Source organism: Misgurnus anguillicaudatus, chromosome 21 (assembly GCF_027580225.2).
Source record: "Misgurnus anguillicaudatus chromosome 21, ASM2758022v2, whole genome shotgun sequence".
NCBI classification, from domain to species: domain Eukaryota; kingdom Metazoa; phylum Chordata; class Actinopteri; order Cypriniformes; family Cobitidae; genus Misgurnus; species Misgurnus anguillicaudatus.
Window position 1 is genome coordinate 42898889 of NC_073357.2, and position 20464 is coordinate 42919352.

General features: G+C 37.9%; 1 protein-coding gene across 4 annotated transcripts; it reads right to left on the minus strand.

The window, feature by feature from the left end:
* Window positions 1-1017: 1017 nt before the first annotated feature.
* Window positions 1018-16527, minus strand: LOC129440711 (uncharacterized). Of its 4 annotated transcripts, XR_012360005.1 has the most exons (9): window positions 16389-16527; window positions 14701-14740; window positions 14227-14599; window positions 13378-13429; window positions 11128-11243; window positions 3193-3243; window positions 2982-3070; window positions 2801-2883; window positions 1018-2568 (listed from the first exon to the last, which is right to left on the minus strand). XR_012360005.1 is itself a non-coding variant. In XM_055200203.2 (5 exons), the coding sequence occupies exon 1, from the start codon at window positions 10057-10059 to the stop codon at window positions 4315-4317; it is 5745 nt and encodes a 1914-aa protein (XP_055056178.2). In that variant the 5' UTR covers window positions 10060-10212; the 3' UTR covers window positions 1018-2568; window positions 2801-2883; window positions 2982-3070; window positions 3193-3243; window positions 3398-4314. The 4 variants fall into 4 exon arrangements, 2 of the variants coding, with proteins under 2 accessions (XP_055056178.2, XP_055056177.2); XR_012360004.1 differs by having other exon boundaries at window positions 2982-3243; window positions 16389-16505; XM_055200203.2 differs by lacking the exons at window positions 11128-11243; window positions 13378-13429; window positions 14227-14599; window positions 14701-14740; window positions 16389-16527 and adding an exon at window positions 3398-10212.
* Between the last annotated feature and the right edge of the window lie 3937 nt (window positions 16528-20464).

Below are 20464 nucleotides of genomic sequence, written 5' to 3' on the forward strand. Positions count from 1 at the left end.
AATCAAATTAGCAGACTAATTTCAAAGTAAGAGTCACGTTGTATTTCGGTCTTGTTTATAATAAACCCACAAAAAAGATGCATTACCAACTTTCCACTTAACTCACCTCTCCACTGCACCTTTTTCAATAAAGGATAATTGCCTCCTAAACTGCCTTTTTCCATATTTTAATCTTTAAATACATTTGCAAAAGTAATATAAAAAAAAATAGATAAACGTGCAATGATGATAAAATGAACAACTATTTTATTGTAAAATAGTGCAAATACTGACTATATTGTAAAGAAGATCACTTGAACAGTTGTACAAAATAAATGATTGGATTTACTTTTTAGGAAGTTCGATTTTGTCCCCGCCACTTTTTTAAAACATCTCTTGGCCCGAATGAATATATTAGAAAAGCCAGCCTATCTCCAGTTGGTCATCCGGTGCAGGAATGTGTTTCTGAAATCATGCAGGGTCTTCCTTTCTTGAAGTTTCTGCTCCGTCAAGGAGAGCGCAGCTCGTGGTTGCTGAGCAATAACACACGCCACTTGAGCACTCTCATTTGTTTCGGTGAAATCACAAAATAAAATGCCCACAAACATGTTCCTACTGTTGATATACAATCACCAACTTAATATAAACTACTATAAACTAAAACATACTATACACTGGCCACTTCGAATGAACCTCTTTTGCATGCTACCCACAGCCCATACGGGAATGCAGGTTTTTGTGGCAAATATTTGTATTAACTGCCGTAAAGAGTCGTGAGCTTAATAAACATACTACAGTAGATCTGATGCTTTTAACAGCAGTTCTTTGTCAATAAACTAAACTCATGTACTAATTTTTTTTGCAATCATTAGTTCCTGCCATTAAAATTTATGAAAAATATGCAAATACAAATACATATATGTGAGGGTAAGTTAACATTGCTTTCTGGAGTACCCGCTGGAACTTCTGTGAAGTTCACAAGAACACATTTTTAATGTACCATTGAAGAGGTTTCAATAAAGACAAAAACACTTGATGTGCCAATTCAACAAATTTATTAAAAGATTTAGAAAACGCCTGTTGTGCCAAATCCCACCCATATGCACAGCTAGATCCTAAAATGTTGTAATAGCTCACATTTAAATATAATTTTTCAATTTAAATATACATTTTACAATTTTTTACTAAATGTTAAAAAGGAACAATTACTTTACAGTTGCAACAATATACTTTTACTAGTAGAAAATGATATACCTATTTATGTGTGGTAACTAACTTTGTTAACTTGTTTAAATTTCTAATACTTTACTGTTGAAATAATACAATATACTAGGAGAAAAATTATATACCTATATGTGTAGTAACCACCTTATTTGTTAACTTGTTTAACACAATAATTTTTGCTTTAAATTCTTTTTTCAAAACATAAAAATTTTTTCACTTCCAAAATTTCTAACACACGTTTTATTTTGGGATAATACCAGTAAAAAGTTGTTGGGATTATTGTTAACCTTCTGCATGTTGTTTTCAAAACTATTTTAAAAACTCTATTGCTGTCCATGATTTGGTTTATTACAACGCAGGTATTTATAAGAGTAATAAGTCCTGTGATTTCAGAAAACCAGAGGGGCTTTTATCATGATTACATTTTTTTTTTTCTAATTAATTGTGGGACCCTGGTTATTTATATTTTTATAATTTCAATTAATAAATAAATATTTTTATTGACTTGCAAACTGTTGTTTTGAAAACCCTAGTTGACAAAACATGAGAGGGACACAGGATTTGGCACAACACCCCCAGTGAGCAAGCCTGTGGCGACAGTGGCAAGAAAAAAACCTTGAGAGGAGATAAAAAAACCTTGAGAGGAACCAGACTCAGCAGGGGGCTGCCCATCCTCTTCTGGCATGGCGTACACATTATTAATAACATTCCTATTTTAACTAATATTTATATTTATATATAGAAACCAATGATTATATTAAACTAATATTTTATATTTTAATATCTATATATCTATATCTATATATTGATATTAATTATTATATTAAACTAATACTTTATATTTTAAAATCTATATATCTATATATTGAAACCAATTATTATATTAAACTCATATTTTATATTTTAATATCTATATATAGAAACCAATTATTATATTAAACTAATATTTTATATTTTAATATCTATATCTATATATTGAAACCAAGTATTATATTAAACTAATATTTTATATTTTAATATCTATATATCTATATATTGATACTAATTATTATATTAAACTAATATTTTAGATTTTAATATCTATATATTTATATCTATATATTGAAACCAATTATTATATTAAACTAATATTTTAGATTTTAATATCTATATATCTATATCTATATATTGAAACCAATTATTATATTAAACTAATATTTTATATTTTTATATCCATATATCTATATCTATATATAGAAACCAATTATTTAATATGATAAAACTAAATTTTAAATAAAATGAAATTAATTAATGCAATGAGCGGTGTAGTGAAGCAGCTCCCGACATCTCTCCGCTGGATCTGACATTGCATACAGGCTGGACACCCTGAGGTAGAGAAGGTAAAACAGAGAGGATCATATTAGTGTATTTATTTAAATTGTTTTGATTCTGCAAAACTGACAGAGCATTAAGTTAAGGTCAGATACATGTCTTGCAAGAAACATTATACACTTTAACACTGTCTTGGTTTTAACCTCAAAGCACATGCCTTTGAACAAAACATTGTATGATAAAATGCACTGAAACACTAGACTTTACCAATAGTATTGACACTTACCTCTACTGCTTCAATGTGGTTCTTCATTTGCTTCTTTAGTGTTCAGTATTGTCCTACATGCCAAATGGGTTTGGTCACATTATCTAGCCATGAAACCAATTAATGAATAATGGGGTTACTAAATACACATATACTTACAACAAACAAAAAAATAAATAAATAAATAAACGTTACAACTTACTAAAAGAAATCCAGCTTTCCAATGTATCCAGCTTGTCATTATCGGTGTTAGCACACTTGATCTTCTCAGACATTCTGACCTGGCGCTTCCTGAAAAACATCAAAATCAGAATTAGCTTAAAATATTCATTCAAAAGTAGTTACGATGTGCAGTAGTACAGTGACTGAAGCAAGTTCTTAAAACACTTAGCTTTAGATGGTATATTGCACACTCATATCCATTGTTGGACAGGACTGCTATCGTCTAAAAATTCTTCCTGCAACTTTACAAAAGAGCACATATTAATAATAACAGAACAGCGGGGGACTGCAAATAAAAAAATCGATTACACATTGTCACAAACTGAACACAAAGCAAATACATCACAACAGTGTCTTACTACTTCTAACTTTACCTTACTATCATTTATGACTTACTGCCGCTGTTGCTCTCACTGTCTGTGTCCTCCCTGGAGTTGCCACACTAATCCTCACTGCATCCTGTATGCTGCTGCTGCTGCCACCGCCTTTACTTCCTAGTGTCCTCCCTCGAGCTGCCACATTACTCCTTCATCCTTCCTGCTGCTGTACCTGCTTTGTAGCTCACTGTCATAACACTGTTAAATGACCATAGATGCCACAATCTCATTGCAACACAACCATACGCACCAACCCGTTGGCTAAGGCTGTCAGTGAGCCCCCACTGTCGTCGTTAATGCAGGTTCAGTGGCCCCCGGTTTTGTATGGCATGATAACACAATGCAAGACAACAAAACAACACGACCATACGCACCAACCCGTTGGCTAAGGCTGTCAGTGAGCCCCCACTGTCGTCGTTAATGCAGGTTCAGTGGCCCCCGGTTTTGTATGGCATGTCAACACAACGCAAGACAACAAAACAACGCGACCATACGCACCAACCCGTTGGCTAAGGCTGTCAGTGAGCCCCCACTGTCGTCGTTAATGCAGGTTCAGTGGCCCCCGGTTTTGTATGGCATGTCAACACAACGCAAGACAACAAAACAACGCGACCATACGCACCAACCCGTTGGCTAAGGCTGTCAGTGAGCCCCCACTGTCGTCGTTAATGCAGGTTCAGTGGCCCCCGGTTTCGTATGGCATAACAACACAACAATTAGTGCACAACCATTCGAGTTAACCCATTGACTAAGGCTGTCAGAGCCCTATTGCAACTGTTTACTTATTGCCCATGATTCCGTCTGCCAAAACACCACAATCATAACCACCACATTATGCACGTCCAGCACCACAGAGCCTGAAGAAAGTTAATGTGTAGTCCATGCCCAGGATTCCGTATGGCATAAAACACGACAATATTGGCCAACCACAGAATGTCATTTTCGCAATATACAGTACACAGGATTGTGGTAACTGTAATAGCTCTGTAACACACCTGACTGAAGACACAAGTCCGGATGTGAGATGTATATGTGATCCAGTAGTGTGTGCTTCTCAGTTGTAGCTGATGTGATTAGCTGTGTATATCCCTTGGATTGAAACATCTCCAGTATAGCCTTTCTTCCAGCAGATAAGAGGTCCTCATTAAAGTCTCCACTGATGATTACAGGATGTTCGTCTACGATGTCCAGATAATCAAGTAGGCCCCTTAAATTTGGCAAGAATTTTTCAAGACTGTAGTTTGGTGGCCTGTACACTGCAGCAATTGTTGCACACATTGGAGTGTCGATTTTGATGACAACAAACTCCAGGTCTGTGACACTTTGGATGTACTGTCTGGACTGAGCTTGAATATCTTCTTTGCAAAATATTGCAACTCCACCGCCGTCTTTCTTTGCCATTTCTACATGGGTCGAGTAGGAGACATGTCTATTCCGTGCAAACATCTTGTATCCTTCCAACTGGAGATGTTGTGGAATACATGAGCCAGACAAGTGACTTTCCGTTATGCAAAGAATATCCGATAAAAGTAGCTCATGATGGCATCTGATATCCTCGATGTGAGATGACAGTCCTTCCGTGTTGTGGTGAACTATTTTAAGTGTTTGGTCCTGGTTGATTTCCCTTATGTGTTGCAAAAGTGGCATGATTCCTTCGAATGTCACTTTTCTCATGTTCTGCAACGATGCTGTGATTTCAGGATCAGCATAAATCTTCTTTTCAATGAAGTCTGTAATATGTAATCCAGAAAGCGACGTCGTTCGGCTGAGGGCAACGTAGGCCATTCCAGGTTCGAAAATCTTCTTCAGTGACACTACGGCAGACTGCATTGTCATACCTTGAACTTTGTGAGCTGTGCAGGCATAAGCGAGCTTGATGGGAAATTGACGACGAACTGTTCCTTTCCTCAGACTTTCTTCAGATCTCTCAATATATACAGAGTTGTCATCTTCACCTTCCACTCTTCTGCGGTGTTTCAGACCTGCATTTGGATTGTCGAGCTGAAGTCCTAGCATGTGTACAGTGGCGATTCCATCTCTTGTTTTAGTGACAATGTTAACAATCTGACCAAAACATCCATTTACAATTCCATCTTCAACATCCAGATTCCTTGTCACCATTATACGAGCTCCCACTGCAACTTGTATAGAATCCAGCAAGTCATCCTTCTTTCCAGTGACAGGTTTCTTTTGTCTTTTCATCACTCCTGTTCTTGGGTCTTTCCTGTAGTCTTCGGCATCAATGGTTATGATGTCAGTGTGAATAGCCTGTATTGTTTTAGTATTGTGCATGTGAACTTCCTTGTTGGTTGCAAATATGTGCAGAGCATCATGAGGGCAGTCTTCTGGGTTCTTTACAGCTTGGAGTAACAGAACTCGGTCTTCTTCTCTAAGAACATCAGTCTTCTGCCTCACTCGCAGTCGATTTAAAAGCTCAGCAAAGGCAAGGTCCTCCTTTTGACGCATGATCTCTGTAAGGGTAATTATTTGAAAACTGTCCTTCCAGAAGTCCAGAACATCATCTTCATACACACAGAGCGGTTTGGCTTTACCGAGAGGTGGTAGTTGGAAAAAGTCTCCTACAGCGAGAACAGAGATTCCTCCAAATGCTTTCTTGCTGCCTCTGATCTGTTGAAGTCTCCAGTTTACATAAGCGAAAAGATCCTTCGAAATCATGGACACTTCATCGATGATGAGAATTTCCACACTGCATAATTCTGCTCGTAGTTCATCTAGAGCATTCCCAAGTCCTTGATAAGGTGGCTTTAAGTTCCTTGGCAGTTTTAAAATGGAATGCAGTGTTTTACCAGATATATTGAATGCTGCCGTTCCTGTAAATGCACTCAAAATCACTGTAGGCACAGAGAGATCCCCTTCCTCCTGAAGTCGAGGCAGTTGTCTTAGAATCTTGGTTGCTTCCGTATATATGCACTTAATCACATGTGATTTTCCACAACCAGCACCACCTGACACGAAGTAAAAAAACTGTTCCGGATTATGACCCCAGACACGCTTCTGACACCACTGACGGACAATGTAGAATATTGCTGCCTGTGTCTCATTTAGACTTTGAAACATCTTCCTGACAAATTCAACACTCATCTGTGGTGCCTTTATCCGAGGAACGACTCCATCTCCATCTTCAAGAAGAATCTGGTATTCCGGTACATCATCTTGCTCATCCTCTTCATCATGATTGACATCTTCTCGTTCTGCAATGCACTCTAAATTATCCACTTCAGCTTCAGGGGCAAAAGCTGTCCAAGCATTCTCAGATGGGCCTTGTTGCTGCAACTGTTCAATTGCTTTGTCCACTTCTTCACTGTGTTTTTCGAATTTCTCCTGGTGTGCTTTCACTATTGCGCATACAGGCATTCGGACACCAGGGTGGGAAGGAAGTTCCACAAATGCACTTTTGTAAAACTGCTCATACGTTGGAAATGTTGGAGGTTTTAGCTGGGCATTGAAACGATGTGGCACATAAAGTTTCACTAATCTTCCGTAAAACTTTTCCGGTTGTTTCTCCTCCGAAAACCGTGCATATCGAATAACGGCAGCCTTACCGACAGATCTTTTCTGAACAAATCCCATATCATTGAGCAGACGTTGCACATTCTTTCCCTTAGTTTGCTGACCGTACACAATGCGGTAATTTGACACAAAGTCTGCCAGACATATCTTTTCAAACTCCGGTGTTTGAGGCCTTGCTCTGTATTTATCTATTATTCCCGACATCCAAACATCCTCTGAATCTGGATTTTTGTGCAGTAGGACACTAAGGGGCAGACTCATCTTCAGAGCATCGTCATCCGTTGGTATAAACACAACACTTCGCGAACACTTCTTCATTGGTAGGCTGCACGTTCGTGCAACAGACTCCTGCGAGCTCACTTGTCTGTGCTTCGAATAGGCTTGCATAATGTGCTTCATTTCATCCTCTTCGTTCACATCTGTTTCACGCACTGCTTTGATCACGTTCTTTAGCATCTCGTTCATTTCATGCTCTGGCTTGGAAATGTAGGACAACATATACATGATGCAACTGTAAGGGTCAAGTATATACTGAATGTCCATGTTAGCATTCCATGCCCTCAGCAAATCTGGATTGTATCCATTCACCCAAACCTCCTTTGGATCACGCTTTAGCAAGATCACACTTGAAGTGGACAACTCCCTGGTGTACTTCATGTAATCCTCCATGGACAAATTACATTTTGACAGTAGTTCAGGCAAGTTTTCAAAGGTGGCTTGGGGATCATTCAGCAAATCCCACAAAGGTTTGAGTTTCGTCCTAGCATCACTCATTGCTTTTCGAACAGCATCTGACCTTGAGCTTCTTCTGTCTTGATGGCTATCCTCTTCAGTTTCCTCTTCTTCAGGTCGCTGTGGTCGTGGACGAGTTATTGTGGTGTCAGACATTGGTAATTTAGGGAACCCAAACCTACACAACACATTTCCTTTCTTGCATGACTTGGAGTGTTTTCTGCTGTGAAGCTGAACCTCTGTAACAATCTGATGAAGTTCAGGATCAGTCGTGGAATCAGGGAGCCTGCATGTTATGTAGCGATCAATAAAGCCACAAACAACTTCATCAGAATCACTTTCGAACTCGGGTGCATCCTTTACCCATGCAAGCAGATGTATATGTGGGCTTCCTCTTGCTTGAAACTCAACTCTGTAAAAGTAATCTTCAACCTTACCAATGGGTTGGGCAGGTGACAAAAGCAGGTGAGTCATTAGCGCATCCACTCGTTTCTCAAACATCCGCATGACAGTAACAGGGTTACTTCGAAGGATTTCACATTTTGTCATCCAGTCAAGCTCTGAAAAAACGACGTCTTCCCCTTGCTGAGCCTTGATTGCCGTAATTACTTCAGGCCATCGCATTTCGGCCGCACTGAATGTGCAAAAGAAAGTTGGTGTTCCCAACTGCCTGATCATGGCTTGTAGATCTCTTAGTGTTTTCTCCCAGTAAGATGGCGAACCTCTCAGGGGTTGCATGAACCGTGTGGCATCTTTGTTGTGCACCAGTCTTTCAACCTCATGGTTATCTTGAAGCAACCTGTTGGAAATTCTTCTGCCATCTCTTGTTATAGGTTTGCCTTTCCGCAACTGGACAGTCATGCTGTTCCTGGCCAGATGTGTTTCTGTCGCAAACTGTGCAAAGAAAAGGTAACTCTGGTCTCTTGCAAACCGTGTATCCACAGAGAACAATCTCGCATTGAAATACATACTTGGTGACAATGCTTTTTCTCTTGCCTCATCAATTGTGTTATGTCCAGTAGGGAACTGAACAGGGAACGCCATGGCCTCCAGCTTTGGGATTTTGAAAAATCCAACAGGTTTTTTTCCCTGAGCAGGTGCAATGCTGAATATTCCCTCGCCATATGATAAAATCTCCTGGCCGATGTCAGGTGGCTGCATACATGTGTCCAGAGTGAGGCCTGGTCTAAGTTCATCCTGTTCCTCTACACTCACATGTCGCTCCTCCTCTTCAGCAACACCAAGTTCTTCTTCTTCTTGTTCTGTATCATCAACTTCCCCATCATTGTCACTTTCAAACAATGCAGTTTCGCTTATAGAGATATCTTTGTATTCTGAGTGTATCTCTTTTAGTTTTAATAAAGCTGCTAGCACGTTGTGCATATTCACAGTATGGAAGTGCTGGTATCCTTTAAACTTGATGTGTCTTTTAAGCTTTACCTGTAGCAACTGGGACTCGCTACTAGGTCTTGGCAGACAGTTGACCGTCTTCTCCATATCAGAAGGCACACACACAACTGCACCTTGCACTGCTCTTTGTTGACCTTTGGGCAGTGCAATAATTTTTGCAAACGGTACAATTTTGGCAATAAGCTGACGTTCAAGCACATTCAATTCCAGTAATTCTGCAGGGATGTGTGCCAATTCAAGTTTGTTTGCCACTGCAACTGAAGGCACATTTCCTCTCTTAAGATGTCTGTCGCAAGTATGGCAAATCCATTCCCATCTTCTCTGTTCTGGAACTGCACAAGGAACACTGCAGCTACTGTCACAAGCATGAACATATTGCTTGGTTAAGCAAGATATGGCTATATTTGGATTTTTAATGTAACAACTTCTATTACAGAGCCTGACTTGATTTGGAAACATAGCTCTGTGACAGACTGTGCAGACATGTGTGGGACCATGTTGAATGTTACATCTGAATGCATCTATGGCACATTGCATTACTTTGTTGACCAAAGGTTGTGGTGTTTCCTTTCTGGAACTGATGTATGGTTGATATTTCTTTTTGATCCGGAGTGCACATTGCAACTTATGAAATATGTGGTATGCAACATCATTGACACGTTTCTGTGTTTTGTACAAGGTACAATGTAGCATGTGATGTGCTCTAAACTCTGGGTCATCTCTATATCTCTTCACCATGTACTCTTTCATCTTCTTTTGGAAGACAGTATCCGTGGTGTACCTCCTCACCATGTACTGTTTCATCTTCTTTTGGAAGTCAGTATCCATGCTGTACCTCCTCACCATGTACTCTTTCATCTTCTTTTGGAAGTCAGTATCCGTGCTGTACCTCCTTACCATGTACTCTTTCATCTTCTTTTGGAAGTCAGTGTCGGTGCTGTACCTCCTTACCATGTAGTCTTTCTGCTTTGATTGGACAGATGCATCTGTGGTGTACCGTTTTGCCATGTACTCTTTCTGCTTTGACTGGAAAAGAACACTGGTTGGTACCTCCTGACCATGTACTCTTTCTTCTTTGTCCGAGCAATGTCACTTGTGTTGTACTTCCTAGTCATGTGGTGTTGGATTTTCTTCCTGAATTGAAGATCTTTATTATATCTCTGTTTTTTGGCTCTGTTTTTCTTTATTTGATATTCTAAACAGGCTGCATATCGTTCTTTTTCATATTTCCTTTTCCTTGTTATTCTTTGTCTATGACATGAAGTTTTATCTTTTGATTGTTGTCTCTGATGTGCAGCTATTTTCCTCTTTTCTTTTCTTCTGCGCTGCTTGCTTGTTTTTATCACCTGTTGGTTTTCATCTTCTTTAACAACGTTCATTTCTGGGCTTTTGGGTTTAACAATATTTCCTGGTATTGGAAGTGCCACATTTATTTGCGAGACTTGTATACAAGCTGATGGTGCTGACTGTTCACCAAATTGCTGCTCCATTTCAAATGCCACAGGCATAAATTCATAGCTGGCATTATCAGCGTGATCCTGGAAGATCCTGAGAATTCTGTCTATCATGTCACTTAGGTGGGTAAAAGTTAACATGACAGCAGTTCCATTACCAGTTGGATGGCGCAAACCTTCGGCAGTCCTTGAGTGTGAATCAAAAAATCCATATCTTCCAGATCGGTCTCTGAACACCGCAACACATTCAGGAGCAACCATGAGCAAAGCATGGCTAACATCTGCTGAGAGACACTGCAGTCTTTCAGCAAGAGGGATAAACCATTCTTCTGTGCCAGGGAGCCCTCTGGCTCTGAGGTATCCCATCTTGATTGCAGACTTTTGCACACTGTATGTTTGGGTAAATGTTGAAATGTTCAGTGGTACATCCTCCATAGCAAGATGGTCTTGAAGAAATCTTTGTTCATGCATAAGCTGCATTTTAACACCAACATACAAAGCATCCCCCTCCTCTAAAATTCTATTAAGATCAGACATCCCAAACTGAACCCCTTCACTGTGGTTGGCCAGGAATATTAGATCTACACATGTGCACTGATGATTCCTTGAGAAAACATCATACCTTACATCACCCTGGCAATGGGACGCCTGCACAGACAAAACTCTGGGTGCACTGTCTTCTACATGTAGTCTGCCAGATTCCTGAGCTACAGCAGTAGGGATGCTTGCCTGTTCAACCTGTAAATAATCATTAATGGAATCCTTAAAAATCCTTCATATAGTCAAATTATTTTCAACTGTGAATCAATAATAAATCTTATAATAGTTCAATGATTTAGGTTCCACCATATATAAATTATAGGAAATACATTACTTTAAGATAATGCATGTTGTATATGAGACATACAACTTGCTTAATAATGTGGACAAACTTTTTAAAGTAAATTTCCCTTTAATTAAGATCTCCTGCAAACTAATGAATAGACCTGTCTGGCATTGATTTCAGCTAAAAGATATGGGAAATAAAACAAAAGGCAAGTTCTTAAAAACCTGAATGTTTTTTTTACTAAAATCTTACTAATATGTGGCATGCATAATAATTTAGAACACAGATCACAGCATAATCCAGTAAGTGTGGGGTTTCATTTAAAGCATTAAGTGCTAATTCCTAGCGATGTGCAATTAATCGTTTTTCGATTTCAATTTCAATGTTTGCACATTTCAATTGCAAAAACAAGATAATCAAGGTAATTCAATTAGTGTGCCACATTTAGTTTATGTCATTTCCTCTTGTGTTAATAAATCCAGTGCATCATAAGCAGCTGCGCCTCTCTCTCTGTCTCGCGTGCACGCGCTCTTGTATCCGTCCAAACACAAAGTTATTCTTACGTACTTGTTCAGTTTTATGCGTTTCAAGCGAGCTAAGGCAAACTATCCCTTTTGTTTAAAATATATTTTGCTGCATCTTGGTACCCCTCTCACTGTCACGCACATGCAGAGAGTTGCGCACTGGCATCTGTCCGAAGTCAGATCACAAGGTAATAATCCTGTTTATGTTTGTAAAGTTGTATGCATTTCAAGCCAGATGTAGCAAAACATGCCTCGTACTTATAATATTAATCGCGTTCCGCTGGACTGATGTATTTAAAAGGAACTTCTGAAGGCGCCACTGCTTGATATGTGTAGCCTTCTGCAACAACACTGAACAAATACATTGAATTGTCTCTGATTTTTTTCAAAAATAACCGTAATTATGTTTTTTTCCATAATCAAGCAGCCCTAATTCCTAAATGTAATTTTACAGTGAGAGAGCAGGGGGGGACAGCACGAGTGAGGAAGGAAGAGAGAGAGACTGTAGCACTACTCACCCACTCACATTGCTTTTGATGTAAAGTGTTTGCAAATGCTTTTGCATTAACTTTAGACATTCTCTGCCGTTAATGGACATCTCCGCCACCGAACCAACTAAATTCAAAATGTATCACGCGCTATGATGTGCTTCCTGAACATTCAACAACGGTCCATGTGAATCAGATCTCGGCGCGTGTAGTGCGCGTCATAGGAATTTAATGAGGCTTCGAGGCAGAATTTTTCCCTGAATTGGGTTTGTAAGGTAACTGAAAGAGGTGTGTCACTTAAGGGAAACATGCAAAATGTGCAGTACTAGTGGTCCTCCAGGACAGGTTTGAAAACCCGTGCTCTAGTCTACTTTTCTTAGATTCAGGTAAGCTAAAGCTTCTGATTGCAAAAGAGTTTCTGAATAATTCAATCATACTTTAGCACAAATTTGGCTATACTCAAGAAACCTGTGTTATTTACTGCATTTCTCTGATCTGGCTCTTCTAACTTTCAGTCCGTGTGTGCGCGCGCTGCGCATACAAGTGAATGACATCAGAGGAGCACAAGAAAAACCTGAGACAGTTATGAACTCGACAGAGAACTTCCCTGTGTCCATTAATTGTATATAGCAGGAAAAGTTATCAGTCTCTTCTCAGCATGAGAAATACAAGGTGTGGCATGTGAGTGTGTGAACTGACTAAAATGCTTGTGTCTCACAGTGAATGCGTGACACTTGAGAGCCCTGCTGAATATACTGTTGTTCCTCCGCGATTAACTTCTACTTTGCAGAATACAGATTGCAATCTTAACGTCCTGCACACAGATTTCGAAATACTTTCACACAAAAGACAAGTTTGCGATAATTATTATAAATGTAGTCATGCACGCGGCGCACTTCCGAAAAAATTGGTTCCGATTTATGGCTGGTCAGCCGGTGCATCCCTACTTGACATATTTCCATACAGTTTATTGCAATCTCGTTATGGTATCATTTTTGTTCAGCCAAAGCAACAAACAAAAAGATCAATAGTACCTTTCTCCAACGCGTCTTCTGAGCCTGAGATCTCTTTCCTTTCCGTGGCATCCTTTAAAATATCAAGAGATAAGAAAAAATTATCCTTTCAAAAATATAGTTTGATTTAACTAAGTTACTTCAAGTAACTTTAACTCAAGTCTTAAAGGGACACTCCACTTTTTTCAAAAATATGCTCATTTCTCATCTCCTCTTTTAGCATAATCCATTAAATCTGATTAGACCATTAGCATCGCTATGCTAAAAGTGCTACTGTTGAAAAATGAGTGTCCCTTTAAGAGTAAGCCATGTGTCTCTTCCTAATCATCAAAATAAATTCAGTTAAAAGACAGATAATAAATTCTGTAGGAAAGAGTATACTATGGAAGTAAATGGGGTCCACGAATGGTTGGCTTACAAACATTTCTCAAAATATCTTCCTTTGTGTTCATCAGAACAAAGACATTTATACAGGTTTGTAAAAACATGAGGGCGAGTAAATAATGACAGAATTTTTATTTTTGGTGAACTATCTCTGTAAAAGACAAAGTGGCAGTTTCCCGGAAAGGGGTTAGACTAGTCTTAGACTAATAAATGTAAGAGCTGTCCAAACTGAAAACAACTTGTACTGACATATCTTAAAATACACCAGTCCCCTTTATTTTGCCTCAACATGCACACAAGTAATGTTTTTAGTAAGGCATTTTTGTTAAAAATAGTTATATTTCCTAAATAAACTAATGCCTAGTCCTGGCTTAAGCTAATCCCTGTCCGGGAAACCACCCCATAGAGAAATATAATTGCTAATTAGTCAAATTAATTTAATCAGGACACTCCAATTTACACATACTTTCCACTGAAGTATGTTACCTGTCGAGCCTGCAAAGATAAAACCTGTAGAGTAGCCTAAAGAAGAAAAAACAGTTTAATAACAATGCAAGATAGTATGTATATATTTAAATGGCAAACTGCAATTGTAAAATACAATAAACAATTAGGTTTTTAAGAACAATAAAAGTAAAGTAAAAATGTAATGCCCTGTATAAGAAGTAAAACGAAGAGCTCAAAAAGTCGATAAGATATCTATGAACTAATCTATATCTTTTCTATCTATCTATATCTAAACTAAAAAATTGCCTTATTAAAAAGAAGGTAAAACACAAAAAAGTACAATAAAAGTAACAGCCTTAATGTAAGTATTTATATGAACTGCTCTCTGAAGAAACAGCCAAAACACAGGAATCTGAAAAAGAAACAAACATAATAAGCCACAGTATAACTACAATCATGGTTGTTATATCATGTAAATTTTAAAATACTGCTTAAAAATCCATCAACACTGACCCAGGTAAAAAGTGCAGCAGTTGTAGTTTAGTCAGTAAAGCTGAAAAAAAAAGATAACATCATGAAAACAAGAAAACACAAGTCAACTATGCATAACATGCATGTCAGGCATCAATTATATTTTTTCATTTGTTTGAAATGAAAAAAATAAATAAAATAAAAAATAAAAATAAATAAAATAAATAAAATTTAATTGTTAGTAATGTATCTTGAGAATGTCTTTTTCTTAGAATAACCAGTCGTACATACAAGGCAAGTTATGCCAAATATACATGTCTTGGACTTAGTGGACTGGCCATTGGAACAGGTCTACATCAAGAAACCTGGGGGAAGATTCTAGTGATGTTACGTTCGTGAACGAATCGTTCTTTTTGAACGAATCTTTTAGGTGAACGAATCGTTCCCGTTCACACCATCCATTGGCTCATATTTCTCGTTCCCTGCAATTTCCCTCCCTTCTTGAGGAGCACGGACAAATGAAGCACGGCTTTCTTTCCGCCTTCATAGAGTGACAAAACTACGAGCCAATGGCAATCGAGTATAAGCTGTGACCGAGCATATGATTGGCTCAACGTACTGAATGAATACGCCCTTCACTGACCGAGCCGCTGTTTTGAGTCTGAACGAACGGGAGAGAGAGAGAGAGAGAGAGAGAGAGAGAGAGAGAGAGAGAGAGAGAGAGAGAGAGAGAGAGAGAGAGAGAGAGATTGTGTTCTTAAACAAACTGAATGACTGGTACAAGTTACAACCTAATGAATGAGAAGGATCGTATAGAAAGCGAGTGCAACGTAAACAATCTTGTGAAAGAATCATGTGGTTTTATTTTAGTAAAGTTATAGTAACCATGCATGTTTAGGCGGACTATTTACCTTAATACAAATGATAATCAAGGTAATTACTGTTAAAAAATTCTGTTTAATATAGTTTTATATATATATATATATAGTTTAATCCACCCTTTCACTGAACTTAAATCAGTCATCTGCGTCTGAACGAAGTCTTGAACGACATGACCGAAATTATATGATTCGTGAATGAGGATCTGATGACTGACTGAACCAGAGGAGGCATGCACGGGAGTCTTTATTTACAACAAATCCAGATTAGATGTACTTTAAATGTATGTGTGTCTTAATGTATTCTGTAGTTTGATAAAATTATGCTTAGTATTTCACAATTTGAGCTTTATTAAAAACTAATGAGTTTTTGCAAAAAGTCTTTCATTGTCTTATAACACATAATGACACACATCTTCGCCACCTATTGGCGTTTGGCGTATTTATGTAAAATTAAGAAATGGTCACTGAACGAATCAGTGAACGAGTCTGAAAATGAACGAGTCACCTAAATGAACGAAAATTTCCATCACTAGAAGATTCAGACTTCCCTTATATAGTACAAGTGGTTTGAAGAATGGTTGATTAATCTGATATTTATTATTTGTATAAACAACATCGATGGTCTTGATGGTGACATTGCATAAGAATAAAAACAGACAAAATAGGCGCAGGCAGAGAATATATTTTAGTGACTGAGGGCAAAGCACGATCAGGCCAGTGACAATACTGTTTACTGGCCCAAGCGTCTCTCATGCTAGCCCTGGGCCACCGGGCAGTCCTTTAGAGCCGTGAGCCCTGAAGGCGTTTTGAACAAACAAAATCTGAAGCTGTCACAAATTAATTTATTACCTCCAAATGCAGGAATGTCAGCTCATGAATCAGTATTCTAAAACAGAGAAAACAGTGTCACACATAAAACTCAAATACAATCAAAAATATATATACAGAAAGCAAGCAAAAGACCAGTTATAGACATATGGAGGCCCAAAACAAATTTAATTTTCATGGCCCCTCACTCCCCTCAAATTTTCCGAATATAAAAGTGTTTTTCTTAATCTATAAGTTTTTATCTTTAGTAGAAGTAGTAGTAGTAGTAGTAGTATTGCAGTGATTCATTTACAAACCCATGCACTTTTTGTGATAACAAAAAAATGTGTATTATATACAGTAAAAGGATGAAGAACTGTTTTCAGTTCACATAATTCAAACATGCATTTACACTGTCTATGTATCCGCCCCTTTATTACTTATAAATCAATATCAGTTTCATTTATTATATTTATCTAGCTGGGTATGATCAGAATTCCCCATCAATGAACCAGTTTACAGTATTATCTGTACTGTAGGCTATGTACATATTATGTATTGCAATACCATACATATGCAACATAGAGGCTACACAAATGAGCTGCTACTGAAAGTAAAACAGACTAACTGCTAAGAGCACAGAATACAACAAGCTATTCTAAAATTATGCTGATCCATAGAACAAGATCAATTTATTTTCATAATGCATTATAATTGATTCAGTATACCTGCATTAAGCGCTGGACTGTCTGTGTGTGCATGCTGAGTAGGGGTGCAACAGTTCAAATTACTGGTTTGGTGTGTGTCACTATGCAAGTCAATGATTACAAAAAGCTGTGTGTATACCATCATTTATTAAAATATCTTCTTTTGTGTTCATCAGAAAAAATAATTTAATACAGGTTTAGAACAACATGAGGATGAAAAAAATAATGACAGAATTTACATTTTTGGGTGAACTATCCCTTTAACATTTAGACACAGAAGGCAATGTGTGCTGTTTCGGTCTCACCTGCGATGCGTGCTATTAAACGGTCATGACGGCTCTATAAGTGACTCATCATATTAGATGCATTGCCTTGAGCATACGGCACTCGGGCAATGCAAAGTTTTCACATACAGGCGCGCGCACGAGCACAAGCACACACGCGTGAGGAGAAACTGTGAAGTTAGCAACTGATTTGCACACTTGATTCGACAGGTATTTCACGTAAACAAATTCAGAGCGTATGCGTTGTTTTATTTCACCGACCAAACTAGAGATGCGGTCTAATAAAACGTGCGTGCCGAACCATAGGAGGTTAATTAACGAGATCCGTTACACCCCTAATGTTGAGCATTTCGCTTAGCAGAAAGAAATCTGTTTAAAACGGTTTTCACGATTACTAATCTGTTGGACAGTGCATTCCTATGCTTAACGAAAACGTGTATGATTGGTTCTTCCGTGCAGCTTAACCCTCAAGTCAATGCAATGCCACGCCACAATCTGCACTTATAATTGTCATATTCACCTCAGTCGCTAAGGAACGTAAAATACAAAAACGGCAAAAGCAGTATTTTCTTAACTTGCACATTTAGTAAACACATCGTGAATCCCTAAAAAAGGCGCCAACATGAATACACGTTCGACGTATCTCTTAATCTTACGAAATAAAACATAAGCTAAACACTCCACACAGCTAAAACCATTGACATAATATCAATCAAACACAGATTTTACCAAAATGTTGTGGCTAACACTAGATATGCCTCAAAGACATGGTTATTACAGAGCAGGCTTTAAATTCATCAAACGAAACTTCACGTCAAATGACAATACAAATAATATATAGCCTAACGTTAAATTAAAAAAGATATTAACTAAGATAAAGAGCTACATTTGACATTTTAAGTGCTTATAAAAGAGAATGTAAATAACAACCGTACACTACTAACCTCAGGAGGAGAATAAATCCCGTAGCAACCACTCCGCAACGTCTTCCCTCATACAGCCAATCAGCAGCCAGCATTAACTGTCGCTATTATGAGCCCATGTTTACTGTGATTTTTTTTTGTTTTTAATAAAAAATAATTATTGTACATTAATTGAATCATTTGCAATATATTACAATGGCATTCGATTTTAAAATAAATAAAAATAAATGTGTGGGTATTTCATTCCTCTACGTTTAGAGAACGTCCCTCTAACCTTTGCAAACGTTAAGAGAACGTTGCGCTAACGGTCTGCTAACGTTGCCATAACGTTCCACTAACCTTTATATTATGATATGCCTAAATCCAAATAATCAGACTAAAATCATGTGTTAAACAGTGTTTAATGTTCAGAGAACATGACCTAGAGCGTTTTTAAATAAATAATACCTCAGGATACATTGTATTAAGATAACATTGTATTTTATAAAATATATAAATAATGACTTCAAACAATTATTGACCCTTATGAAAAGTAACCATGGTTTTTTTTACAGTTAAAACAAAAAAACATTGTTATTTATTAAAACCATGATTACCACAAAATAACCATGGTTTTGACAACCATCCTAGCAAGAACGTTCACCTAAATTTCCCATATGGTTATTTTTGGGAACCAAGTGAGAACATTCTGGGTACGTTCCCTGCAGGTTATTTAGGTTTAATTTAATAATATAAAGATAACCTTCCCAGAAAGTTCCCTGTAGGTTATGTTTAGTTTTTAATTTTATAACCCAGAGAGAAAGTTCCCAGAACGTTCCCTGTAGGTTATTTAAGATAAAACAAATACAACTTTTATGATGGATGCCATTTACAAAGGCAACTTAGTTAACCTCCCAGGGCAGCTCACTGGGCATTCACTACTGTGTCTTCAATACTGCTGCTATCCATACATTTTTTTTAAGTAAAGATGTATAAGTGGTAAGATCTGTAAAGTGTTTATTTATCTGATATCTGTTTTAAGCCCTCTATCTTGTTATTATTTATATATTTTATAAAATACAATGTTATCTAAATACAAAACTCCAGTTCTTGTTCTCTGAACATTAAACACTGTTTAACACATGATTTTTAGCCTGGATATTTGCATGCAGGCATATCACAATATAGAGGTTTACTCCGAGCTACAAATCAAATGGTCCAACCCCTGTGTTTCTATGATGTTCTGATATGGAGATATAAGGCTTTGTTTATTTGGTTGCTAGGGTACTGTATTTGGTTGCTAGGGAGGAAATTGGCATCCACTAGTGATTACACTCCAAGCCACAAGTAAATAGTTCAATCCCCGTGTCTGTACGATGTTCTGATGCGGAGATATAAGGCTTTGTTTATTTCGTTGCTAGGGTACTGTATTTGGTTACTAGGGAGAAAATTGGCATCCACTAGTGATTACACTCTGAGTCATGAGTTAAACAGTCCAACCCCTGTGTCTCTACAATGTTCTGATGTGGAGATATAAGGCTTTGTTTATTCGGTTGCCAGGGTACTGCATTTGGTTGCTAGGGAGAAAATTTGCACTGATTAGTGATTACACTCCAAGCCAAAAGTAAAATAATCCAACTCCCGTATCTCTACGATGTTCTGATGCGGAGATATAAGGCTTTGTTTATCCAGTTGCTAGGGTACTGTATTTGGTTGCTAGGGAAAAAAATTGGATCCACTACTGATTACACTCCGAGTCACGAGTAAAATGGTCCAACCCCGGTGTCTCTACGATGTTCTGATGTGAAGATTTAAGGCTTTGTTTATTTGGTTGCTAGGGTACTGTATTTGGTTGCTAGGGAGAAAATTGGCATCGACTAGTGATTACACTTTGAGTCACAAGTTAAACGGTCCAACCCCCATGTCTCTACGATGTTTTGATGCGGAGATATAAGGATTTGTTTTTTCGGTTGCTAGGGTGCTGTATTTGGTTGCTGGGGGGGAAATGGCATTCATTGGTGATTACACTCCGAGTCACGAGTCAAACAGTCCAACCCCCGTGTCTCTACGATGTTCTGATGCGGAGATATAAGGCTTTGTTTACTCTGTTGCTAGGGTACTGTATTTGGTTGCTAGGGAGAAAATTGACATCCACTAGTGATTACACGCCCAGTCACGAGTCAAACGCTCCAACCCCTGTGTTTCTATGATGTTCTGATGTGTAG